This window comes from Melanostigma gelatinosum (genome assembly GCF_949748355.1).
Source record: "Melanostigma gelatinosum genome assembly, chromosome: 11".
NCBI classification, from domain to species: Eukaryota; Metazoa; Chordata; class Actinopteri; order Perciformes; family Zoarcidae; genus Melanostigma; species Melanostigma gelatinosum.
Window position 1 is genome coordinate 7985300 of NC_136644.1, and position 27869 is coordinate 8013168.

The following is a 27869-nucleotide window of genomic DNA, read 5'->3' on the forward strand; positions in this document are numbered from 1 at the left end:
GAATGAATTATGAGATATGAAATATATCTAATGTGGGTGAATTCAGTCATTACTTTGATGCAGCCGCTCATCTTTCATTCGTAACACTTCGATTCATTCACTCCTCGTGGCCAGAGAGCACTCCAGACACCTGATTTCATTTGAGCAATTTGGTGACTTTATTACTTTATTTATTACAGTTTATGTTCATATGAAAATGTAGTCAAAAAGACCCCGTGTGCACAATGCAGCGCCGCCTTCTGTGTCGTCTGTTACACACCTGTATGATGTAGTAGGAGACAGGCTCAGGGTTGCCGGAATCCCAGGTGAGTGTGATGCTCGTTGCAGTTCTCTCCGTCACCACGGAGATACCGGGGGCCTTCGGCAGAGCTGAGAGAGAGAGAGAGAGAGAGAGAGAGAAAAAGAGAGAGAGAGAGCGAGAGAGAGAGAGAGAGAGAGAAAAAGAGAGAGAGAGCGAGAGAGAGAAAAAGGAGAGAGAGAGAATTTACAAAACTATCCCTCTATCATGAAGAAATCATCTGATAGACTCAGATTTACACCGTCACTCTGTACTCATAAAACTAGAAAATCAACTTCTTCTGGGTAAAACTTTTAAACGACGAGACCAGCTCAATATCCCGAATCAAACAATGAACATAATCTCCAGAAACAACAACAAGAATTGGACAAAAACATGTGATCTTAACTGGTTAATCAGTTCAACCCTTTGTTAATCCAAATGAAACCCCCCTGTATTTTGGAAAGTTGAATTAAAATACAGACATGCTGATCATAAATAACTGCTGAAACAGGTCCGTATGATAAAACAGAGTTTTGACAGAGAAAAACGTATTCGCCAATGTGAAATTAAATTGGAGTTCAGCTCAAATAATCCAGTCTTTCCTCTTCTGATTCTGAAGATTTCTCAGAAATCAGTAGCAAGTTGATGTATTCAAAGCACTCTGTAACACTACCTTGTGATGTATTCGTAACAACTCGTCTTATTTAAAATTTCTTTTGTGATGGAAATGTTCTCCTTCGTGTGCTACACATGAAGCGCTCGTTCAGAGAGAGACGACAGAAGGCCACGCTGTGGCTTCGTCCTCTCTGCACACAAAAAAAACAACAACCCAAAGTCTCACTGGAGGCAAGGTCAAAGCATCGCTTCCTCTCTTGCTCACACTCTCTCCTGTCCTCACCTATAAGCCTCATCACGCGGCCGCACGAGGAAACCCACCTTTCACGGTAATCTGCGCCACCGCCTCGATCACGCCGAGCGTCGACATGGCGACGCACGTATAATTGTTGGACTGCCGCACGTCGGTCAGCTCCAGGACGTTGCGGCCGATGGGCATGTCGTCCTCGGGCGTCAGGTCCTCTGCCCCCAGCATCCACTTCACGTACGGCATCGGGGAGCCCACGGCGACGCAGGTGATGTTGACGTTCCCCCCCGGCATGATCTCGCTGTCCGCTGGGGGGATGGAGAAGCGAGGGGGGACGCGGCGCACTGGACAGCGATGAGAGCAGGGAGGCAGGAAGAGAGGAAATTAGAAATTCATAACTGTGTTGCTGAGGTAAAGTGCAGAACAGCGCATAACAATCAGTGTCTATACACCCTGGGATGATTTTTTTTTCTTTTCCATGTGCTCTGAAGATGAAGTTTTATGGTATTACAATGTGATATAAAAATGTTTTATTCATGGCATTTTTAGGTGTGCTCCATTAAATATTTTATGAACTGAGACACAAAAGATACTCACAAAAAAAACGCAACTCACTGCAAACACACATGCACACAAGGGGGGGGGGGGGGATAACAGAGACAAAGAGGAACGCAGAATACAGAGGAGCAAACTGTACAGGGAGTGTTTAAAACCTTCAGCGCCGCACATAAAAACAGCCGAGACACACACACACAACACAAACGGCAGTTTAATGGAAGACAATGAAATACTCGGGAGAGACTCAAAAAGAGCCACACAGTCGTTCCTGTACCAACCTTCTCGCAGCTCTGCAGAGGGGAGGGAGGACAGCGGGAGGAGGAGGAGGAGGAGGAGGAGGAGGAGGAGAGAAAGAGAAAAAGGAAGACAGAAATGTGAGGAGAGCAAAGAGAGAGAAAACACAGCGAGTCAATAGACGGCCGGCGAAAACCTGTGCTGTTTAGAGGCGGCAAACCGCAGCCGGCTGTCTCCATGGACCGCCTGTCAAACACTCACTGAGCAGCGCTGCAGGACTTCACCGGCCCTGCGGGCGCTGTTAGGTGCACATCACTGCATGCTGTCCGTGCACGTGTGTTGACGTGTTTTTCTTTTAGTGGAGCACAAATGTGTGCGTTTCTGTGCGTTCGTCCAGTCGTGTGTGTGTGTGTGTGTGTGTGTGTGTGTGTGTTTGTCTCGTAAACCCCCGGGAGCAATGTTAGGAGTCAGAAAAAGCATGCTACACTGTTTAAAGCAGGGGTCTCAAACTCATTTCCACTCCGGGCCACATCAGCATCACGGTCGCCGTCAAAGGGCCGGTTGTAACTGTAACTACTCGTAACATATTGATAACTCTCTGCATTCACAGTTTAAAGTAGTCTTCAATGTGCTCACAATACATTTCCATGTTAAATGTACAGTAACCAGCCAAAGAGCTGCTTCTATGACTGTTTAAGTATCTCATAATTTTGACTGTCAATCTCATAATTTCTCACATACCTTCAGCATGCACTGGGCTGTAGCTGTGTAAATATATTCTGCTGTGATTGCAGTCTGCCTTTTAATTCTTGGACAATTTGATGTTTTTCTTGGAGGCTAAATTTAGCTCCGTGTTTGGTGTCAAAATGCAGACGTGAATTGTATCCTTCATCACCGACACACCTCCTAACACAGAAGACAGACATGTTGTTCTCCTTGAAGCACAAACATGTATTCGCTTTGACATCTTTCATTACATTTTCTTCCCTCTGCATCAATTTTTCTCTTCATGGACATTTTGGGATTATTTGTCGATCTTTTTCAATCGTTGGAAAACCGCTTTTCGGGCTGTTGCCTCTCCTGTCCACCTGTTAGTGGATAGTTTTAATGTCGGTACACAGACAACATGCTATCACATAATTTCAACTTTCTATCTCATCATTTCGACCATGGGGATACTTTTATTTTCAAGTCTAACTTTTAATTATTTTTCCAAAAAAAAAAAAATAAAAAAAATCTTTTTAAAATATATTTTTTATTTTTGCTGGCGGATTCGCGGGCCACATAAAATGACGTGGCGGGCCGGATTCGGCCCGCGGGCCTTGAGTTTGACACATGTGGTCTAAAGGCTAAGAAGGGAGGGCAGAGAGATTAATAGCCGGAGTGAAACATTCAGGCCGCCCTCAACTGATGTGGAGCTCTCGCTTTTAAAAAACAATCGCCCCGGTTTTATGGCTCCGCAGCTCAGAATTATAAAACACAGGAGTTTTACCGGCACCGTAATCATTAATATGACAAACTCACATTCCGAGCAGAAGACGTTATGTCAAAAAATGTCTTCTCGGAATAAATGTCCCAATCTGCACATCAATGCGATCCTTAAATCTCAGTGCTCTAATTGACCAATTATTCATTATCCTCTTCTTACCTCTGACATAGAGGTTAGCTGGAGTGGAATAGCGTGTCCCATCGCTGTTGGTGGCGACACACTCATACTTCCCCTGGTCTGACTCCTCGCTCATCTCTATCTGGAGGGCACCTGGATGGATGGAGGGATGGAGAGGAAGAGTAGGAGAGAGAGAGATAGAGAGAGAGAGTCGCACAGATAGCGAGAAAGAAAGAGCAATTACACAAGGGTGGAGGATATCAGATAATTGGGTATAGTCCATAAATACACAGACATAGAAATGGTAAGAACTGCACAAAGTGTAAATGAATCGGAGGGAGTTTCTTTCAGCGAAAACAAGCTGAACAAAGGGCTAAAAAAGGGAGACCAAATCTATTGGGAGACAAGTTTCTACCACTGTCAGCAATAATTTGCCCAAAACAAGGGGTCAGCTTCCTGATTTAGAGATGGGAAGGAAACAAAATGTAAAAAAAAAGAAGAAGAAGAAAAAAGCACTGATACAAAGCCTAGAAAAGACGGAGAATGTGGTCTTCATGCAAGGCAGAAACAAATCAACCAAGCAACCAAAACGGGAAGAGATCCAGTCACCAATACCGTATTTTTTTAAATCCTTTGCTGAAAATTAAGATGCAGTTATTTATATCAGGGAGCAAATAATGTTTCAGTTGTCAAGGATATAATGTGACAATGATATCGCCATGGTGATATGATATCCCCAACCCTTACGGATCCACCAGTGGGATCAGGAGTGTGATGTCATTTAAAAAAACACACCCAATACGGAGGTACAGACATTAAACGACCTCAATAAAAGGCCACAGGTTAAAAAATTAAAAAATCAAAAAAAATGGAACGACATACGGAAAGCCTTGGGAAGGGCCCGATGCTTTCTCTCTCCCTGAAAATAGAAAAACTGTCAAAAAAGTCAACCAGAGGTTTTTTTTAAAGATGGTGTGGGAAGGCAAAAAAGCGCCCAGTAAAAACTTTATCAAAAAAGTGGTTGTTTGGGGCTTTTTATCGGTGATGAGAGAGAAAAGAGAAAGTAATGGTTAAAAAATCATGAAGAAATGTGTGTGTGTGTGTGTGTGTGTGTGTGTGTGTGCACGTTCGTGTGTTTACGTCTGCGTGAGTGCACTCATGTTTGCACGTGAGTCTTCGCCATCTGGACTTTTCAGGTTGAGCGAATTAACAGCTGGGAGGGAAAACAAAACCGGGACGTCTGATTGGGCGAATATAGACAAGGTAGAAAGGAGAGGCCGGGTCAAGCTTAGGTTTAGACCCTCCCACGAAAAAAAGAAAAGAAAGAAGGAAAAATATAAGAACATAAAAAATAAAAAGCAGATAGAGGTAAAAGCGAGAGTATGCTTTGCCACCTCAAACTAAGCGACCAAGAAATAATTCAACATTCTAAACAATTCATGCTTTAGACGGAAAACAAAGTAGATGTCAAACAAAGCGAAATGATGTTAAACTGGATACAAAAGAGAGAACACAACATGGCGAGGAAGGAAGCGATGGGTTTCTGTGTTGTAGAGCGAACGTTGAGGCTGAGATGGAAAAATGAACGGATGAAGAGAGGATGAGAGATGTGAAGAGGGGAGGTGATTATAAAAGTCATAGTATAATGAATTGCTTGCTCAATTCCAATTCCCCCCTTCTTGCACCTACTGCAGACCTGATCTGAAGCAGCCGGATGAGTATCGCCAATATAGGAAGTCTTTTGGACTAAACGTGCATTGATTAATCCACCCGGAGCTGCTTTTTTTTTTTTCAGATCCGCGAGACAAGTAGGAAACCAGGGGGTTGGAAAGGAATCAGCCCACTGTGTCATGTTGGTCCTCCCAGCAGTCTTACCTCGTATGGGCGTGCCACCTGAGTGGGCAATGAATGCACGAGATTAGAGAAGGAGAAGAAGAAGAAAGTGTTAGTACCAACGGGGGAGAAAAGCGGGGGTAAGGGAGGGAGGGACTGGGATGGGGAGGTAACTTGGAGAGGAGAAGAATCAAATTAGAGAGGAAGACTCAAAATATAGATCCTTAAGAGTGAGTGAGAGGAAGAGGGGAGAGAGAGAGAGAAGCATAAAAGAGGAAGACAGAATAAATAAAGACAGAATAAGAGGAGAGAGAGACAGAAACTAGATAGACAGAGTGACAGAGCTATAAGGAGATGGGTTATTGATTTGACTTCATTGACTTGCAGCAGGGGCAGATGTGGCTGTAGGAGTGGGGTGGTGTGTGCACTGCACTCATCTGTGGGTCTCTAAGAGGTGGACTGGGACTCTAAGTGCACCTCACTTCCCTGAGACTTAACCTCAGAACCAGGTGTAATCCTGCCAGTGTTACGGTGTGTAAATATATTTAATGTCGAAAGGAAAAAAAAAATCCACCCTCCAATACGGAAACTCCGCAAAAAGGCATCACTTTCCCTGCGTTGCGCTTCGATGGATTTTTATTGTCTGGCGTCCCTTCCAACTACAAACCAAGTCTGACAGCAGGGACATTTCCAACAATCAAAAAGACAAAACATCAGCGGTAAATGTCAAGAGGACGTCTCGGCCCCTCACAATCAAAAAGAGCAAGGATGTGTTTGTCGACTCGATGTCTTAAACCGACCGTCGACATTTAAAAAAAAAGAGGCAGGAGCGGACTTTGGCGGACCAGGATGCAATGCGGCCGCTAACGGTGGAGATCGGCCAAATCCGGGCCAACAAGCGGAAAAAGACCCGACGAAAACCCCAAACGGTCCGGGTTTGCCAAATGTTTTAGTTTTTTCCCAACCGAACAGTGAACCAAAAATATCTTTGTTGGGGAAAAATTTGAGGCCAGCAAAAAAGCAATGCAGTAACAGAATATCGATTCCTTTTTTTTTTAAATCATCAACGCTGCCTGGTTCGACTGTTTGATCTGAGTTTCGCGAGCCTGCTGTCTTACGATGGCCGGACTTCATTTGCATAAAGCTGAGGTCCAGTCGTGATCATGCAAAAATCACAATGACCCCTGAACTGAATGCGACATCTTCAAATTTGCTTGTTTTGTACAACCACGAGTCACATACCCTCACAGTTTACCAGGGTGAAAAAACAAGAAGAGAAAAAAGCAGCAAATTTAAGGAGCCAATGTCAAAAAGTGATTTATACAACAGTGAAACCGTACTGAAGGGCGGGTTTTTCTTGAACGACTTCACTTGTCTGTCTCTATGATGGTGATGTTGAAAGCTGCATGTGTCCATTCGCTACCTCTGAGCAGCACTAACAATGTTTCGCTACACTGCACTGTCAACCTCTCGGAGCCTGAAGACCTGGTGGCCATTGATCGCCTTAGGGCGGCTCCGCCAGGGGCCTACTACCGACCGGCCATCTGGAGCTGATGGCTTATTGACTGGTAACTCTGTGCAGCAGGGCGGTGTGGGGAGAGTAAGTGGGTGAGTGGATGACAGAGTGAGTGAGCGAGTGAGTGAGCGAGTGAGTGGGGGGGGGGGGAGGGGGGAGGGTAATCGAAATAAGTGGAAAAGTAAATAGGTGAGTGTGAGGAGAGAGTTATTTGTCAGTATTTTGGGTGTGGAAAGGCTGCAGGTGCACAGGTGAGGGTGAGACCAGCTACCTCTAAGGTGACAGAGATATGTGTGAGTATATATACATGTATGAATATATGAAATATATAGACATATATTTGTAGATATGTGTTTTTTATTTCACCAGAATGATGTATAGGTGCCTGCAGACGTCTATGTGTGTGCGTGAGAGCATCTGTGCGTCGTATTATCTCTGTGTGTGACTGTTAGTAAAATGCATGCCATGCATTTTAATAACACCTCAACATTGTAAAAGGTGAGCAGCAGCAGGAAGAGTAGCAGCATTTAGTGAACAGTATACAGAAGAGTGGACAGTGAGGGTGTGGGCCTCGGAACAGAAGCACTTACCAAAGGACTCTGTAGTTAAAAAGATACAAAGAGAAAAGAAACAGCATAGACATGGCATTACAATCGGACCATTGGTTACACAGAGGAGTTGACTTAGTAGAAACACCTTGAAAAAGCACTGGAACTCCAAAAAAGAAAGTAAAAAAAGGCATGGATATTGATTATCTAAACAGAACTTTGTGCTTTAAATAATCGTAAAAGTTGTTCATAATCATCATGTAGAAGAAGCAAAGCTAACATACCAAATATTTGACATTTAAAGCTCAACAATTGTGTAAATCTTAAAATAAATCCTGCATGTGTATTTTTCTGTAAAAATAAAGGTATAAAAAGGGGGTCTGAGCAGAGCGTTAAGGGTTGAGCCAGATAATTAAAAAAACAAACAACGGGGACAGAAGCGAAGAGGTTGTTCTCCATAAAGAAGCCAGAGAGCTGGGTGTCCAATCACAAGAGAGGGATTTTGGGTCCAGAGTTGTTCCCTGGAAGCAGGAGGAGGACTGAGAAAGGAAGGGGACTTTGCTGAGACGAGTTGGGATTTTACACACTACTGTGGCTATCGAGGAGCTGATTGAGAAATCATTTGTTCTCTTGTTTATTTTTTTCCAAGTAATGTGTCTTTGAATTGAACACATTTACATCAGTCCATTTCCTCAAACGTCATGGATGAGACGTCCGTGAGTCAATTTCACACCCACTCAAGACGCACTTTCCATGAAATGAGGAACAAGAAAAGGTTATTGCTTCGTTTAGTCACAGCAGTGAGCCATCTTTGAGAGGACATTCCCTCGGTGCGCGCCGCCATCACCTGGGTTTAAACTTGCGAATTCTGTCAATAGAGAACACTGTTGCGACTCAGGAGATGTTTTTACAAATGTTTCGAAAAGTTTGAACTCAACCCTTTCCGTGATGGCGATTTGCACGGGGAAGACCTCAGAGAGTTTGGATTGAAACGTTGGAAAAGTTCACCGTTCAAGGCTTTGAAGAGTTTAGAAAAAGTTGGCAACTACACACACACACACACACACACAGTCAAGTCATACCACAGCGGCAGAGAAAACACAGCCAGAAACCACGGCGGGAGGAGTGCGGAACAGCAATAAGAAAAGGGGTGAACGAGGGCAGGAATAACAGACGGGGGAACAGAAAATAAAAAATGGGTTTGGGGGGGGATCGGATATTGGAAGAGGGAGAAGAGAAAAGTGGGAGGGGACTAAAATCCAGAACGTGGAAATAAAAGCTTGGGGTTTTTGAGGGAAAGAGGGAAAAAACATGGAGGGATCAAAAGCGTGAGTTACCTGAGCGGAGCTGCTTGATTCGTCCGTTGTTATTGGACGTGTTGACCGGCAGGAAATCCTTGAACCAGGTAATTTCTGGGTCAGGGTTGCCGCTCGCGGCGCAGAGCATAGTGGCGGTCCGGGAGCGCTCCACCACTTTCAGCTGGGGGCCCATGTCTATGGTGGGGAACCCCGAGGGCAGCTGGTCCTCTATAGAGAGATCAAATACACCAGTCAGACAGCGCTGCTGAACATCTTTCACATGGGTTCATTTGAATGGTTTATTACACAATCCATAAAAGCGTGTGTTGCTACTGTGTATATTGATGGTGGGACTATCAACGTTAAGGTTGCTGCAGTTTGTTGAGCTAAACATGGTGGAAAATATTAGAAACATTTGGATTTTGTTGCTTTCAGACAGAGGCAGACTTGCCGTTTTCCACGCTTTCTCTTATGCTAAGCTAAGCTAACGGAGTGCTGTTCGTAGCGATTTGTATTGAACAGATAGCTATGGGAGTTCCATCAGTCTTCTCACCGAACTCTCAAGCAAGAAAGCAAACAAACGCCTGTCCCACAATGTCAAAGCATTCATTTTTGTTCAAGTCGTGCATTCGAGACGCCCTCAAAGCAGATGGTCGACGTTCAAAACAAGACCAAACACGACGCTTCGCACTTGCAGAGACACAGCTTCAGGCCTGAACTGACGCCAAGCAGGCTGAGTCACGAGTCCAGTGTGAAGAAGTTTTTTAGGGAAAACGACTGGAGTCCAATGCGGGAGTCGTAATAGCTTTCGAATCGGCTTTGAGCCCGGAGGCAAGACCGCGGACACGACAGTGAGGTGAAATAGAATGAGTAACATTTCATTCCACCTGACAAACTACCTCACAAAAAAGCTTTAGGCGCTCACTCCTCAAATAAGAATCAATTTAAAAATCAAATGCTCTATTCCGCTGGGACTCAGGAACAGCTGAGCCACGCGTTTTGTCCCGCTCAGTCTAATGCACACAACCTTCTCGGGGGAAGCTCACCGCCCTTTGCATGAATCAAAACAGGCGAGTCAAATAAAGACGCCGCCGCTGGGACCCTCCGGCACCCCCTTTTTATTTTATTGTTTTTTGGAGACGACAAAACAAATGCGAATTCCGCCGACATCCGGGGCGATTCGATCAAGCACCAGGAGTCGCTCGGCTGTGATGAAGGGAAATCAAAGGCAGTGGGCCGACTTCATTCAGCTGAAGTGGGAGAATTGAGGGAGAGGAGGGGACAATGCGTCGAGGAGGCGGGGGATCAAAGAACTGTATTCACTCGAAAATCTGCTTTAAAAAACAAACTCTGTACTTTCGTTCAAGGCCGCACTCTGCGGCAGAGGTAGAATGTCAGATTCATGAGAGTCATGACAATCCTGGTGAATGTGGACCGATGATCCCTGCGTGTGTTTGTATTTGATGTAGAAGGCAGTCTATTGTAATTTTCTTTCTTTTTTCTTGACCAAGAATCCCCCCGTGACTTCATCCCTCTCAACCACACTCATTAATGGGAAATCCTGGCGCGGAACCTCGCCAAGGAGATGCTAATTCTGCTACCAGCCCATCGAACCGTAGCCGACGGGTCGTGAGACACTGGGCTTTGCGAGAGCGAGCGAGCGAGTGTGTGTGTGTGTGTGTGTGTGTGTGTGTGTGGCCTTTTAACAGCTCTGCTTTCAATCAATCGCAACGCCCCGACAAATGGAAACACGGACATAATAAACCGGGAGGACAAGATCAGAAGGGGTTTGTGTGTGTGTGTGGGTGGAGAAAGAGGGCAAAGGTGCAAAAAGAAACAATGGACACAAGAGTGACAGGAAGGACAATAGAGAGAGAACAAGGGAGAGAGCACGAGAAAGGCAGACAGAGAGAGCACAGGGGACACACACGGCATAGCAATCCCGATTCTCTCCGCTTTCATTATGCAAACGCTCACTTCAAAGACAGCCCCTCGTAGGCAGCAATAATGCATTCTATTTCATCTACCTGGGGGTGAGACGCGAGCATTGAGGACGCAAAGTCAGGATGCTGCTCCCCAAGATCATGCGTCTCTCTTTGCCCCTCTCTCCCGCAATCACGTCACACCCAAAATGTTCATTTTGAAAAGCTGACAAAAGTGTGAAGAGGAGCGATCGAATGAGTTGATACACACACATAGACACACACACACACACACACAAACATGTTAACACATGCACAAAACCAGCTCTCCACTCATCCATCATGGGGGACAGGTGTAAGCAACACCAAAGTGTGTTGGGGACGAAGCTGCTCCAGTGTGTGTGTGTGTGTGTGTGTGTGAGCTGCAGAACAGTTAAGTACCCCCTGAGGTCAGAGCAGATGCGTAACCCTACACTCCCCCTTGTCGACGAAGCCTTCCACACATCCCACTGTTTCGTTTGGACCTGCTCCCACTTTGGTGTTTTCCACTGAGCGAGAGGTCCAGATAATTTCACAGCTCATAGAAACCATGGGAAACCGCTGGGCGAACACTGTCCCTCTTTATGCGAGACCCAAAAAATGAAATCCACACACATCGCTCGCTGCGTTTGTCACCGGCAAATCTGGAAGAGGTTCGCGGGTCAAGCCTGGGCGTACAATCGTGGGAACGAAAGCGGGAGCCGGCCGCTATGTCATAAGCTTGAGTGAAACATCTGCACCTGCAAAACAAAGCTGTTTCTGTCATTCATGACTGACTGGGGGAGGGGGAGGAGGGGGGGGGGGGTTAACTGTGATGTATGCAGTGAAATGAATACATTTTTGTTCAAGGCTGGTCTGGCTTGTGAGGCCACGGCTTGTTTTTGTTCCTGCAGCTGTTTTGTAGGGTCCTTTGTCATAAATACATTGTGAGAACATGGCAAAAAAAACGTGGGGTCGCGCTAAACTTTTACAACTGTGTCGACCAATTTATTATGGTGAGATGTGTACGATATGATGACAGGTGAGACTTTATGGGATTATAATATGAGGGATTTAATCAGAGGGTTCCCAAATTCCAGTCAGTACAAGCTACAGGTCTTAAATTCTCTGGCATTTATAGTTTTCTACTGTACCGAAACGTGCCGAACCGTGGCTCCACTGTATCGTACCGAACCCAACCGTGAATTTTGTGAACCGTTACACCCCTACTTACCAGTAATAACAACATTACACATCAAGCAACTTGTTTAGATCAGGGAACACAGTGATTACTAAAAATGGATCCACGCTGTCCGTTGCAAACATCAAAGACAGTTTACAGGCCCACTTTCTGGTTCCACTCTCACTTATATCACCAACATTTCTGCTGCGCTGACTTTCCATTTTTTTTTTACATGTTGTGCTGAAGATACTCTGGCTGAATGCTGGCTTGTTTACAACCTGTCCGACCATCTGATCGCTCGTGTTGTTTTGCATCCTCAGACTTCATTGTCGCCATGTTCCAAGATCTTAGCAAGTACTAAAACACAGAAAATAAAACCTTCAGTTCAGGTCGACGTGAGAAGGTAAAAGGCGGGAATGTCCCTGCTCCGAACGAAGACATAAACGGCTCATTCTAAGGTTCGGAAAACACAACAGTTCTTATTTTCAAGTGATGAAACGCTAAAAATATTCTCACGAATATTATATCCCCATATCTGCCAATAGATGCTAAATGCTACACACTATCCCTTGAAGAAAGGAAAGAAGTTTTTTTGGACTGACTCACATTGACCACTTTGACCAAACCATAAATTATACAGTATCGGACTGTACACTGGATCCTGAGGCATAATTGCTCTCGAGTTCATTATTATTTCAGCCGTTGTCAATCACGGCCGTTTACTGGAAGCCAAGATTTCAATTAGCCCACTTCTAATCCTCAGTAATTAAGCCGGCTGACCTTAACACTGGATCCCTCCTGTCTGACAGACAGACAGTCAGTCAGTCAGTCACTGGAGCTGTGTCTTTACAGAGACGAGGAGACATGACAGACTGACAAGACTCTGTGTGTGTTGCCTGGATCTGTGTGTGTGTGTACTTTCCAACTGCCATTTGGACTGACAGTATATCAGGGGCTATTAGCTGCTCCCAGGTGGCCTCTTAGTCCTCCACAACACAATGACTCCTCAGAGGAGTAGAGAGAGGCTAATCACTACATAAAGACTCACTGTCTTAGATTGAGGATACGTTTGTGTGTGTGTGTGTGTGTGTGGTTTGCCCATGTGTGCAGGCATAAGTCCTTACGATAAAGATAAAGATTAGACATGAGCGGATAGCTTCCATCAAGGGAGGCAGAGAGGGGGAAGAAAAATAAATCAAAAATAGATGCAGGGACACAGAAGCATGAGCGCATGCAAAGACACAACGACAACTATGTGAGACAGGAAAAATTCTGGATGGATGGAGCGGAACGGCCCAGAAGATGCTAAGAGTGGTCTGATGTGAATAATTTAGAGGCTGTTGTGTAGTGGACCTAAGAGCATATGGAGAGGGAAAGAGAGACACAGAGAGGAAAGGAACAAAGTGTAAAAAGACAGAAAGGGGGGAGAGCGAAAGAGGGGAAGAAACTTGGGAGACAAAAAAAAGACAAAGACAGACGAGACAGAGGAGAGAGGAGAGTGGAGCGGAAGCGCTGCAGACTGTGTTATTACCCCTCAGAGAGACGAGAGGGAGAGAGGGAGAGACAAGATGGTAGAACAATCGGCTGCGCGTCCTTTCCCCACGAGCATGTGTACTGTAAAGGCAGGCGATGTGACGATCCACACTTCAGCGGCGTCACTCGCTAAGACACTCTTGAGCTTCAAAACTACCGGTACATAATGTTCTCCTAATGGACTCCATCGCCATCTGCATTAATGGACTCTTACTAACACGAACAAAAAAAAAAACAACATCTACCGCAGTGGACCCGGGCTTCCGCTTGCACGAGGAAACATCCAACAAAGCCTCTGCCTCTTCTGAATAAATAAAAAGAACATCGACAGAGATGTATCACATTTGACAAACCTGATTTCGACAGGATTATATGCTATATACATATACAGTATATATATATATATATATATTTATATATATAAACTCTACCTTTAGAACCTATGAGGAGCCACAGGTCAGTTGACGTTAATTAACTCTATAATCATGTTTCCTGCATTTCTTCTGCTGCATCTCTCTATGGCAATGGCGGCGCATGTACACGCCGGTAGCTACCATGAATTTTGCTGAATTCTTTTGTCTTCATTTTTAGTTTTGTTCACTACTGGAGCACTAATGACGAAAATACATTCATCAACATCAGGAGAATGAAGCGTCGGGATTGGATTAAGTGCAGCCGGCTTAGAGACGATCACCGCCCGCGGCCGACCGACCAGCCGGACCCGCCGAACCAAAACGCCACCAAACTGCCGCAGGGAGGAAAGAAAGGAGATGGGCGAGATGGAAGCTAAGCTAACCCAGCTCGGACCTGAGGCTACACCACTACCCAGCCTGCTGCTGGCTGTCTGTCTGATGCCCGGTCGCAGGAAAATAAGATGGATGAAATAAGACTTCAGGCGAACCCAGCGGCGGGAGGTTGGCGACTGTTGAGCCCACATCTTCACAGAGACCTGGCACCACCGTAGTGTCCCGGATCAGGCTGCGCTTGACGGGCGGACCGCAGTACAGAGTGCAATAAATGATCCTTGAATCCTTGAATCCAAACACCTAATTACAGAGATGTCATGAGGAAAACCGTAAAGTGTGACTGCTTTGTCAGGTGACGCATGGAAAACCCATACTGTGGCCATGGTGTATGTCCAGGTATCATGATGAGTCATTTGAAAGCACACTGACCCCGTAGCACACTCAGTCGGGTGGTGGCAGTGAGCTCTCCTACAGAGTTGGAGGCGTGACATTCGTAAATGGCCTCGTCCCTGGGGGTCCTCAGCGGCTGGATCCTCAGGACCGAGCCGGACCCGTCGTCAAACTCTATAACCTGTTTCGAAAGGAGAAAGACGTTTAATCGATATGTTGTATTAACGATGGATCGGAATGTGTAAAGTGAAAGGTGCCACGTGTAAAACGCCCATTGTACACATGTACCTCCCCATACCAGGCAACAGACAAAGCTACAGAGACTGATATTGCCCTCGGGAGTTGGAGGAGACCAAAAATAGAGCTAAAAGAGAGTGAATGTAGAACGTAGTGAGCAGAAACACAACTTCAAACGAATGCGAATGTTTCTCTGTGTCTGCTGCATGTTTACATGGGCAAACGTTGAAATATAATTATATGTCAATGTTGTGTTAACAGCTTGTTTCTGCTGCCTCCAAAGTGTCCAAAACACCAGTAACTTTAAAAATATATATATGAATGTACATTGCACCGTGCTACAGATACAGCAGTGGCAGGTATGTCGGACACTGACTGGTGTTGCTGTTTGTTTTTTACTTTTTTCCGCCAACATTGTCTGCAGCTCAATAATAAAGGTCCTTTCCTCGTTTTTAATTTGCAGAGGGAAGCTGAGGGGACAGAGCCTGGGACGTATGAGAGCACTAAATCAGGTTTAAGCCGTAAACCACAAAGCATACCTGGACTCACAGTCTAGGATCAATCACTCCACACATTCAAATAGATTTCAAGTAGCACCAGAGAAGCAGCCCACTGATGATTAAAAGTCACTTTTGACAGATTCTAAAGAATAGAATAGAGATGGGATCGTTGAGAATAAAATTGTCCTTGATTGCCCCTCATGTCCTCTTTCATATTTACGATATGTAACAATTTGAGATGGGTTTTTTTCTGAAATACTGGATTGTACATCAGTCATTGCTCTTGCATAAGTACCAGCTCTGGATTCGGAATTCTGATAGGGTTTTCACCAACGGAAATCCAATAAAAAGAAATCCCTCAACAACTCTTGAACGACAGAGAAAAGAAATATATAGCAAGTAGCCTGAGCTTATATAGGGTGGATTAAAAATAAAATATCTCCCCGAGCGATTTAATCACAAACAGGAACGGGCCGAGATGAACTCAAACCTGGGAGGAAACTGGACTTATTAAAGTGGAAAAGCACCATGAGCTCTGGGTGAAAGTGACTGGGGGGGGGGGGCTGGTTCTCCATCATCTCCATCTAAGAGTGACTCGTGAGGCGGTGAGATAAATCAAAGGTTACTGCCTTGGGGAAACTAATAAAGCTGATCATATAAGAATCTCATATACTGCAGCCAGAGGCATCGTCTGACATATGAAAGAGTTTTGGAGCAGACAAGACAGCATTTCACACAGTTGTACAACCTTTGGAGTACAAATGAAGAGAAGCAGGTGAACAGTTTAGCTTGGACTTCAAACACAAGACTCATTATTGACTTAAATGTCAACTTAAACTGCAATAAAAACAGTGGCAACAATACACCTTTCTCACAGCGGGTGATCGGATTTGTCGACGAAGGAAAAGCACATGTGTAACTCGTGACATTCATGTTGGCTCTGTTCCATTGCACCGTTCCATCAGCAAGCTAGGATAAGCTAACTGGCTCCACCTTCATATTCAACGGACAGACGCAAGAAGAAGTAGTACTGATCTCGTGAGGGATTTAAGTTCTAAAGTGCTCCTAATTATGGATAGAATGTGATACAGTATATTTACTTGTAGAAGTCTGGTCATTTCATGCATTAAGTGTCTGTGATTTCTCCCTGTGTCCAGAAGTTGTGGCCTTAACAATCTCCTCCACTTTCAGCAAGAGAGCAAATAAATGTGCTCCCCAAAATGTCAAAGTATTTGGTTAAACCACCGATTATCAGGACATTAACTCTGGATTTAGCTATTAGGGCATTTTACAACGTTCAGGGTCTGATGATTAAAAAGAGAGCTGTTCAAGTGTCCGTACTAACAAGTTGATTGACCTCCAAATGAATGATGTAGTTGTAATACCAGTGATGGGCCACTTTGTAAAGTTTGCTTCAAAGCCAGCCGCTCTTTACTGGGGTCTTGGTTACACTTGTGTTTTTTTGACAATCAAAATGTCTGCTGTGAGAAAATAGAACAACAAGAACTGACACCTGTCATTTGGTTTGGTGTTTTGGACACAGCGGGGTCCACACAGGCTCTGTTGTGGAACGCTAAGCCATTACCATTTCGCTATGAGAAGAAGTCATACAAGAAAAACAACAACAACAGAAAGTTACACTTCCTTCATCAGCATCATACCTCAAATCTCTGGTTGCTGACTTTTTTGCCTTTCTTGTTCCAGACAATCTTGGGCTGTGGATCCCCCGTGGCCTGGCACACAAAGGAGGCCACTCCCCCCTGGACTCCTGTCTGATCTTCGGGGGTTCGCGTCAACCTGGGGCGTGCTGTGTAGAAACGCGTATGAAGTTAGTTTGTGTCGATGCTCTTGACATGACAATCATTCATTCTATACCAACAAGCAATGACGCATGCATGCACATATTCTCTAATGGATTATTGTGCTTTATCTAAATGCACTTAAACGTCATATTTCCACTTGATATGCTACCATAATCTGTCATTCACACATCTGTAATGTTGGAGACCTCTGCGTGGTGTGTGAAAGGGAATGCCAGATATGTGTGTGTGTGTGTGTGTGTGTGTGTGTGTGTGTGTGGACACTTCAGTTGAAAAAAGAGGCGGGACAATGATGCAGTTTTAGGAACATTCCAAATGAAAATTCTTGGAGTACACACGCATCCATACATCTGTCTGTCAGTGCATGCGGGTGGCTTTGTGCATCTTTCTTTCTTTTTTCTTTACACGTGTGTGCACGTTCCACCATGTTTCCCCCACTGTCCATGTACCACCAAAGAAGCTTAATATTTCTGTGCCATAAGGGATTTATGAAGACTTACTCCTGACATGACCACTAAAGCCCCTCATTCCGGGGACGCCAACAATGTCATAACCACAGCCTCCCGCTGGATTGTGACATCACGACATCAAAAAGATTTGGCACGTCAGTCACGGCACGTCACCGCCAGCTCGCCTAATGGCATTCCAGCCAAACCAGAAAATCCCTACTTAAGGGCTTACCGCCAACCGCCCTGACAAAGGGAGAGAAATTGCTTTTTGATGTTTTAAAAGGAGGGAGAGAGAGAGAGAGAGAGACAGAAAAAAGCTAAGCTTTTCAGAGGAGGAGAGAAAAAAACGATGAAACGTCGAAAGAGCGGGGGGAGAGCTGGAGCAGAAGAGCGGGGGAGATAAAGAGAACGAGCGGGAGAGAGAGAGAGGCAAGATGGAGAGGGAGAGAGAGAGTGAGCATGAGCGGCAGAAGTGCAGGGAGAGAGGAAGAAGAGCAGGAGGTGGAGAGAAAGAGGGAGAGAGAGATGGAGACAAGATAGATAAAGTCAGCGAGAGCGAGCCAGATGTACCAGCAAACATGGTCGGAGAGCCCCGAGCTGCCCGATCACCTCCACACTTCGCTGGCTCACGGCCAAATCTACCTCAACAACTGAGTAGAACAGTGTGTGAGAGAGTGTGTGTGTGTGTGAGAGAGTGTTTATGCTTACTTTCCGTCCTTGCATATGGCATTTAACGTGTATACGCACTTCCAAGATAAGTCGATTGACAATTATGGACAATAATGGACAATTTTGATTGACGATTAATTGATGAATGTCACAACAACACAACACAACAAGCTATTTGAAGACGTCCCATCGTTTTTTATTCTATCATTGATCAGTCCAAAAAAAAAACGAGACTGGAACAGTTGCGGGCCCGAATGCTGCACGCGATTTCTACGTGCACGCCATTGCGGCGTACATGTGTGCGTGACGAGTGAGCCACTGTGTGCATGTGTGCCCATCTCAGAGAGAGAGAGAGAGAGAGAGAGAGAGGGAAAAGAGAGAGAGAGAGAGAGAGAGAGGGAAACAGAAAGAATGAAGAGAGGGAGAATTGCTGTATTAATCCTCTTGCTAATCTCTCCCTCACAAAACGAATGGAAAGTGTAAAGCGGAGCCATGCTAAAAGGCACGGCAGCTCTTTCAACTGCTTTCAAAAAGAAGAAGATCTTTCCCTCCCTCTCCTGTTTAATTGTCTTACGTTCCATCTTTCTCATATTTTGCCCCTTTATATTTTTACTCGCTTCTAATTCTTTGCCACTGAATCACTTCCCCCCCCCAACACACACACACTATCCTTCACAGCTGCTCTCCTTGCTCCCTCTTTCATCCTCCTCCTTGTTACTCTTTCTCCATCTCCTCCCTCCATCTCTGGGGTGTTACATAAGTCTTCCTGTCACATTCACTGACTTAATGAGGAAAAGTGGTGGTGGTGGTGGGGTCTGTGTGTGTGTGTGTGTGCAACCGTATGCTCCGCACTTCTCCCCAACTCGCTCTCGCAATGCCCCCCCCCCCCCCCCTTGTTTTTTTCCTCAACCAAATTTTTTTCTTTTTCAACATTTTAGTTGAGTTAACTGTGACAAATGCGACCATTCCTGGGTAAACTCCCCTCGAATGAACCTGCAAACCGTAATGGGGCTACGGAGGTTCACTGGAGTAGCTGAAAAAGCCAAACAGAGAGACTGTATGAAGCTAATGGCACTTTGTAGGAGGCTACAGGGACATGCTGTATGACAGATGCTGTCTTAACCTAGAGGGACACTGCAAGAGGGAGGGAGTTTGTAAGAACAGATGCTGGCACAACCTTCGGGGAGTATGATTTACGAATATAGAGTATTAAGATCGGAAAATTGTATGAATTGATGAATGGAAAGTATATATTTGGGAGGTTTAACAGATGGAGCTGAGCTCAAAAGATGCATGTCTTAGGTTGTTGAAGAAGCCTATAGTTTTTAAAGTTCCCATATGGGGTTTCTATACTTTTTTGCCACGCAGAAAGAATATAAGATTTGTATTTGATGGCGATTTACTGACATTTTATTGTTTCTATGCCATTTGATTTGAAATATGCTGTTCTCTGACTATAAATGTCCACTAAGTGAAATAATAATCAAACAGGACATTTGTGTTAATTTTCCTGGGATGCACTTAGTGATCTAAACTGACAGATCTCTTCCAAAACTCTCCAAAACATTGCAATTCATGTGCCCTCATGCCTCATCTTGTGTGCCCTCAATCACTTAGCTGATCCGATGCGAAAAAGCATAAAGCAGACCAGCCTTTCCCAATAAAGCAAATCAACCAGAAGCAACAGACTCAGCAGCACAAAATGGACCAACTCTGTCTGATATTGCAGCTGACAATGTTGCAAATTGGGGGGAAAAAAGCAGCTCTGAGATGCTTGAATACCAACGAAGTAAAGAATCACAGATAGGAATATAGAATCAGAAATTATTGAATCTTTGGATCATCCCTTTTTTTGGAGGAAGGGGACAATTGGTTACAGAACGTCCTGATCAGAAAGATATCTTGCCAAGCACCTGTGCCTGCGCCTCACATTTTCCTGTGTATGTGCTCATGTCGATAGTTCGGCACGTAATGAGCAATTTACGGCCCTTGCCAGGAGAAGATCAAGCTGCATGGTGTTGCATGTGGTGGTGGGCGGTTGGCTGATGACTCCCCAAATGAGAACTGCGTCAGGCTTGTCAGACAAGTTGAGGAACGAAGCCAATATCGAGGCCTGAGCCGGGGCCGCGATAGTCAGCCCCGGAGAGTGGGTGGGCAGCTGGCCAGGGCCATAACTTACAACATTAACATCAGAACCGGCACATTAAGAGCAAATTACCAGCCGCTCGCATTCGTCCTGGGAATGAAACTGGATTGCTGGGGCCAATGAACACGGAGACACAGCTATCATCCTTCTGCAGCACACATGAGTGTCAATCGGACAACATTTGGGTAAAAATGGGCCGTTTCAACGTAGGAAATGAAATTATGCACAATTAAGCAGCGTAACCTTTGATAAATCTTCCCATTAAAGACGAGATGTTATTGAAGTTTCATAGAGTTTAAAGTGTCCGTCTGTGTCGCAACCAAATCTAGAGGACAGTTTTCCTCTCATGTAAAATTGCGTGCTCATGACTTGTACTTTGTCACTGTGTGCAAATCCTCAGTTGTCACTTTCATAATGACGCAATAGCGAAACAATAAAATGCACTTTTACCGCCAATTGGAATGCATGTTCAATTAGCATGCCACTTACCCACCACGGCTGCCCCCAGGGTCTGGCTAGTGCAGAGTTAATCAGGGTTAATTTGTTCGACACACAAGGGGAGGAATTACCGGTAATCAGATGGGGTCTTCTTTTATACACGGATCATTAGAAACACATGGGCTACCCACTGGGTACACAACTTTACTGGGTCAGGGCTGGCTTCCCAGAGAGACGAACAGAGGCTTTTCTCAGCGCCGGTCACAGCGCGTTACTCACACTCCGTCGCTCTGCTAAGTCAGAGCTAGGCCGATGCACCTGCTAAGCTAACGCTAAGCTAACGCCGGTCAGATCCTGTTACCCACGGATGGGCGCACAGCTATGCTAGCCGCTAATATGTTAGCCCCCATGTTACTTCTGAACATGTTTGTGACGTGACCCATATCTGTCACCTTCTATCCAGAGATATTTGCACTGGAGTCGACGGAAAGGGGTCGTTTCTAAATGTTTGAGGTTTATTGTTATCTTCCAGATGAGCGGGCACATCATTGCCAGAGCAGAATTTTGATAAAAATGGCATAAATGATTCCTGATAATACACCGTAACTCCTTTAGACAATGACTGGAATTAGTTGTGTTGATAAGCAGCATGCTGATTGAGAATAAGGAAATTAAAGGACATTTTACGAGCGGTTAGAGTTGTGCTAATTTCCTGACACAACATCACTGTCGACCTTTCTGCAGTGTCACAGACGATTTCTCTCTCTTATTTCTTAATAAACAACTGTCAAACCACGTTAACTCTCCCGATGTCTTAAGGGTAAGAAATGACCCGTTTATTAGTTCAACAGCAGAGAAAACTCCCTGAATTAATCTTTATTTTTTTCGGCAAGAAATTTCATGACATTCCCTGGCCTGGACCTAGCATTTGGGAACTTTCAAAACAAATCTATCTATCAAATAAAAGCCTTGCACCATCAAGGTACACATATTGTCTCTTGGTCTCCTTGTTCATCTCTAGAGCTCAGACTTTATCTCATCTGTTTCATCCTCAAAAGCTGTTTTCACACTTTTGTATGTCAGTTAAAAACACACACACACACACACACACAACGTGTTAATCGATGGACTTTGGACAGTTCAGTGAGCCAGGCAATACCAATCAATCACAGAAAAGAAGCACAATTCATCGAAGAAAATAACTGCTTGATTCTGTTTCACCGCCTTCACTAATCCCCCCCCCCCAGCAACCTTTTTGTGATCTTGCCTTTTCATCTCTTTCCTCATCCATCAGTGACAAGAAGCTGCGAAGCTCGCACGAAACTCGATACTTATCGCAATCTAATCTCTTGTCTAATCCAAGCACTACACACGCCTGCATACATATACATACAAAACAGACAACTGCGAGCATAATCACAAGGGGACATCCACACGCATGTGGCACTGAACGTAAATCCTTATCGATACGCCTGACCTCACAAATATTTAATAATGCACATGCAATGTCCGCCTTCTTATGTAAGAGGGACCAATTTCAGTCTTAAGGCCTTCCTGAGATTCCACATTCACGATAATAGGACGGACGACACAGAAGAGGGTGCCTTGTGAGCTGGGATGATCACAAGGCAAGACCAAGTCAAGTCTCAAGTCTTTGAGGAATTCAAAGCATGGGCTGTGTTATCATCACTCCTTTATCTATTAGCATATAGCAGGGATTCCCAAAGTGTGGTGCGCATATTGTTTGCGCATGCACAATGCACATGTGCATTGTCTGAGACTCACGGATGAAATTGATTTTGGAGGGCAAAGGTCAACGTCACTGGGACATCATGTCTGTCCCACTCTCCTGAATGCAACATCTCAGGATGCCTTCGGCAAATTTCCTCAAATGTGGCACAATGTCCACTTGCACTCAAGGATGAACTGATAAGAATTTTTCCGCTCAAAGGTCATTGTGACCTGACAAAAGGTGTTTTTGGCCAGAACTCAAGAGCTCATGTAGTTATTCTGAAAACTTCAAATGTCGAAAAAGATTAAATGATGAAGGGATGACATTTTGGACAGACGTGGAGGTAAACCGCAACATGACGGATAGGTGGAGGCCCACGACCGCGAGGCTGTCATTTTAGCTCAATAATGTCTCTGCGTTGTTGTTTTTTTTTACTTGAACCTTGGAGGGGAAAAAAACGAATTAGAAATGCACAGATGTTGATACAAACTGAGGCTAAAGAGTTTCACGTTACCAAGCGCCTCCCTAGGCAGAATTCTAAACCACTCTTGGTTTCAAAATGTACAGTCTGCTTACCAAAGCTTACTAAAGGGTTGCTCAGCATTGCTTCCTTTATTGTGGCCTCTGAAAAAGGAGACGCTATGTTGAGTTCTGTTGCAAACACACACACACACACGAGGAGTTGTACATCAGCTGGAATTGTCATTGTTACATCCGAGCTGCAAGGGGAAGGACGACAGCTTGTTGGTTTTGGGGCAAACGAGGGTCAGCGTAAAAAAAAAACCCCCCGTTGTTTTATCGGTTCCCGTCGCCCCGATTGACACACCGTGAGACGCAGTTTCCTCGCACAGGGAATCTCACTGCGCACATGGAGCGGTGGCCCAGTTTAGCGACGGGATCAGGGCATTGCTCTTAATCCACCAGATAGATGTCATATGCACGCACGCGCACACAAACACACACAGAGAAGCATATATGGTGGGCGAGAGAGGGGCGGAGAGAAAGGGGGAGGAAAAAGAGGAAAAAGGTGCATTCACACACACAAAGCTCAGTGCACCGCTTGTATTGCTACAGAAGCACCTGTGTGCACCAGATTACACGGATGTGCGGAGAATGGGCGAGCAATGCAGGCAAGGAAAAAGAGCAATGGGGAAAGTCACCGCGAAAGAGACGAGGGCACGGGGAAAAAATAATATGGAGACAGAGGACACAAAATGCGAAGCCTTGTTCCACCCTCTGTGTGTGTGTGTGTGTGTCTGTGCCGCTCCCTTAGCCACCGTAGAGGAAGTCTGGGAGCATCACCGTTTTGATGGATGAGTGGGCCTTTACTGGCCGACCCTGGAACTTACGCAGGGGACAAGAGGGCATGAGGCTGAAAGGAAAACAAGAGTGGTTTGTGGATATGTGTGTGTGCTTTTACCGGCCTCTGTGTGAGTGTGTGCTTTTAAAGTGTTGCAGGACTGAGACGGCTGCCTCGGGCCTGTGCTTGTGTGTGTGTGTGTGTGTGTGTGTGTGTTACAGGGCGACAATCATATACGTTCAGCATTGTACAACCACAAGCTACGAGCTACAGGCTGCATTTTCCTCCAGAAAAAAAAAAAAACAGACTGCAAACATGCTGTGCGTGTTTTATCTGGTTTATTTCGACCATATTTACCAAATCATATTTACACTCACGGAACAAGGATTTAAAAAACAAAAACAAATATCTAAATTCAAATGCCATTAGACTGCATTGGTCTCTGACGATATCACTGCCAGATGTTTTTACAGTCTGCATGTTGCGCTTGATTGCCCCCCCCCTCTCTTTCTCGTCCATTATTCTCTTTCAGTCTATCCCATCTCTGAGTCCTCCCACACTGCTCTTCTGTCTTCATATCTTTTATCCTTAGTCTCACCCCGAAATCCGGCAGTTCCATCACAGCTGCTGCGAGATTCAAAGCCGCATTTGTCAACCTGACAAATTGGCAGAGAAGTCATGCCTGGCAAAGACTTTCTCTCTCACAGGTATACTACCGGTAAGTGTGTTTGCACACACACAAGGATATAATGAGTATCATGTCAATGGGCTTTTGGAATGTCTCGTTCATCCGTTTCCTGCTTTCTGTGTTCTCAACTTGTGTCATGTGATAGGTAGCCATAAAAAAATATATGATTAACAACGCGGTGTTGTCTACATGCTGAAAACATGCTGCCACTGGTTTAATGATGATCAGAAACCTGGATGATGTCCCAGTCGCAGGTGGTTCTACTGGGATTTATAGAATGTGTGTTTGAATCTTTTTTAATTCTTTTGTCGTGATAAAAGGAATACACTTTTTATTATAAATTAGTTTTTCTGTGCTGTTTATCGTTTTAATTTTTTAATTTTTAATTTAATTTAATTAAATTTTTTTAATTTTTTTTTTCATACACAGGGAGACGAATAACCAGGTGACTTTATATTGTGATATTCCAAATATGATGAACGTTTTGTCGTTTTCACATAAAATGGAACTCTTTTGATAATCTATTAATTGTTTGAGTAATTTAACATCTCCGGCAGGCGGATTATGTGATCAGTCGTGCGTGAGCATGCGTGCGTCCGTCTGTCCGTCCGTGAGTGAATGTGTGTGTCTCTGTGTCTGTCCTAATCTGATCTTGATTCTGCTTCAGCAAACCTGCATTATATCTTGGGTGCCTAGCTTTGGCTGCATGCTCAAGGGCCTGTCATGTCATGGTTGCGGTGACTCAATCTTTCTCAAAACACCTTTTGTTTCCTGCTGTATACTGACATTGGCTGCCTGCTGACTCCTCACTCACGATACACCTGACTAACCACGAGCAGCTAACGGATCTACCAGCACACTTGCTGCTGTACCTCTGAGCAACTCAGCCGCTCCTACGCAGCCGACACCTTGGCGAGTTTGATTTTGGCAAGATTGTATGAAGTGTAGTATACGACGATTTCGAGCCGATTGCCTGCACACATCACCGCTTGTTTCATGCATTTATTCAATTTTACAATACAGCATGGCTGTTGCATGCACGAAGATCTGTTTCCTAGTCAGTGCACTTTTCTAGTTTATATATTCTTATGTACAAATGGCATGAATTAAAAGTTGCCAGCATCCAAGCTTCATTGTTCTGAGCGTTCTATAATAGCAAACAGTATATCTTTGGGTTGTGGACTGTTTAGTTGTACAAAAAAAGCAATCTGAGGACGTCACCTTGTATAGGCTCTGGGAAATGAAGGATTAACAGAGAAAATAGTCAGCAGATTCAGCAATAATAAAGATAATCAGTAGCTGCAGTCGTAATTAAAAGCAGCATACGCCTCATAACCAGAATACTAATGTGCATGGGACCAGCCATAATCAGGGATCACACACCCACACACACACACACACGTTTTTAACACAATCGCACAAGCAGTGGAAAAATGATCTGATTTGCCATATGTGGTCTGTCTCAGTATTACTTGGCATGGAGAAAAACAGCTGGCCACATATCAAACCTGCTACCCAACACACACTCACCCACACGTAGGGATGTGTTGTCAGGAGTGGAGCTGTTTGTGGGGGAAAATCAAATCACTGCGACCGCTGCGTGTGCCCATGCACGCACGCTTTTTTTCAAAAGATATGTGCTGCCCATATAAATTCAACCGTTTCTCCTCATGCATGTCTTTATCTGGGTGTAGTTGTGTGTGAGAACCCAAGTATGCGGGTCTGAGGGGGGGGGACTCACAGTCGGCATCAGCAAGGAAGAGGAAGCTGAGGAGGAGCAGGCCTGGACTGGCAGAGTGCATCATGGGATATGTCGACACATGCATGCTGTATCCACCGTGAGCTCACTGCCTCACTGTACGACAGGACGATAGAAACAGGCCCTCACAACCTGGAGAGAGAGAGAGAGAGAGAGAAGGGGGGTTAAAGAAAATGCAGTCATTCCAAAAGCCCATTTTAAGAGAGTTTTGGATATAATGTTCGTGCGTGCACACACACACACACACACACACGCAGACTTGAAGTGTGCGAGTTCCCTCTCGGCCCTTACACAGTTATGCAGCTGCCTCTCCTCTCCTCGCTTCATTAGGACCATACACTCATTGCCGGAGGTGTGTTTTGATGTGTGCGTGTCTGTCTATGTGTGTGTGTGTGTATCTGCCTTTGTGTGTGTGTGTGTGTGTTAGAGTTCACAAAGTAGCTGATGAATTTCAATTTCAATTCAAAACATCAGTCGGCTTCTAAAGTTCCTTTTTTAAGGAAGCAACGGCCTCATTTTTTTAGTTGTTTTTCCTGTTCTACAAATCCGACTCCAATACCAGATGTCAAATGGCCATGATTTCATATTGATGAAAATAAATGAAAGGTCTTTACTTAGACTCTCTCTGTCTCTCACTCTATTCCTTCCCTCCTTTTCCTCCCCTGTCGTTGTCCTCTTGTTCCCTTCACCTCTGTTCAGTTTCCAAAATATCTCTTCCTTCAATCCGAGTTTCATCTCTTTGATTCCCCTTCATTTTCCTTTTCTTTCATCTTATCAGTCACGTTTTACTCTTCCTCTCCCCCAAGCATCTTTCCATCAGTAAGACCCCCCCCCCCCCTTCTCTTTCTGTCCCTCTGTCTGTCTGACTCACTGTCTCTCAGCCATCTGCAGCGCCTGGGTGTTATGGCGCTGGTAGGGACGGGCGTCAGTCTGTGTCAGAAATGTCATGGCTCAAATCAAATGGCGCAATGAGGCGCGGCAGATCGCTGCTGCTGTCCAGAAAGAAAGGACGGAGAGAGAGAGAGAGAGAGAGAGAGAGAGAGACAACGCTTCGATTGCGATACGTGAATCTTTGCATGAATGAACGCGACGGGGCCTGCACTGTACGTGCGTGCGTACGGACTGGCTCATGCGTGTGCCGATGCCTCTGTGTACATTACGGCTGACTGCCTGTGCTGAACTGCTTCAACAGTATACAAGCGTGTGTGCGTGTGTGTGTGTGTGTGTGTGTGTCTGCAGTGTGTGCCTGTGCCGTTTGCATGTGTTTGTGGGCTCTTCCAGAAACCGGACAGAGTCATCAGCGGTGGCAGCAGCAGCGGTCTTAATCCTCTCCACTCCTGAATAAGCCATCTGATTAAAAACAGACGAGGATGGAGCGGGGGGGGGGGGGGGGGGGTAGAAGAACGCTGAGCTCTTAGCATCCCTGCAGCCAAGGCAGCAAACAACTAAAACCCACACAGGAGTTTCCACTTGGTTCGGTCTGAAACGATTGCTTTTGGATAACCTAGATCCCTGGCTGCACAAATGAAGTCCTCTGTACTGTGACGTCCGCTGCTCCAGCAAATATGGGAGCTCATGCAATACAGTGTGATAAAGGCGTGACA

The 27869-nt window shown here is 45.1% G+C and overlaps 1 protein-coding gene across 11 annotated transcripts in view; it reads right to left on the bottom strand.

Annotated features, from left to right (window-relative positions):
- ptprdb (protein tyrosine phosphatase receptor type Db) overlaps positions 1 to 27869 on the bottom strand; it is an 85648-nt gene that overhangs the window by 36261 nt on the left and 21518 nt on the right. For 6 of the 11 annotated variants that reach the window (XM_079278310.1, XM_079278316.1, XM_079278313.1 and 3 more), the window contains exons 2-8: positions 26248 to 26397; positions 16926 to 17071; positions 14567 to 14708; positions 8775 to 8963; positions 3583 to 3693; positions 1217 to 1486; positions 260 to 369 (exon numbers count right to left, since the gene is read on the bottom strand). In XM_079278310.1, coding sequence (XP_079134436.1) covers positions 260 to 369; positions 1217 to 1486; positions 3583 to 3693; positions 8775 to 8963; positions 14567 to 14708; positions 16926 to 17071; positions 26248 to 26332 — 1053 coding nt within the window. In that variant the 5' untranslated portion in view covers positions 26333 to 26397. Of the gene's footprint in view, positions 1 to 259; positions 370 to 1216; positions 1487 to 1978; positions 1991 to 3582; positions 3694 to 8774; positions 8964 to 14566; positions 14709 to 16925; positions 17072 to 26247; positions 26398 to 27869 lie in introns of all 11 variants that reach the window. The other 5 variants (XM_079278311.1, XM_079278318.1, XM_079278314.1 and 2 more) reach the window with 1 other exon arrangement.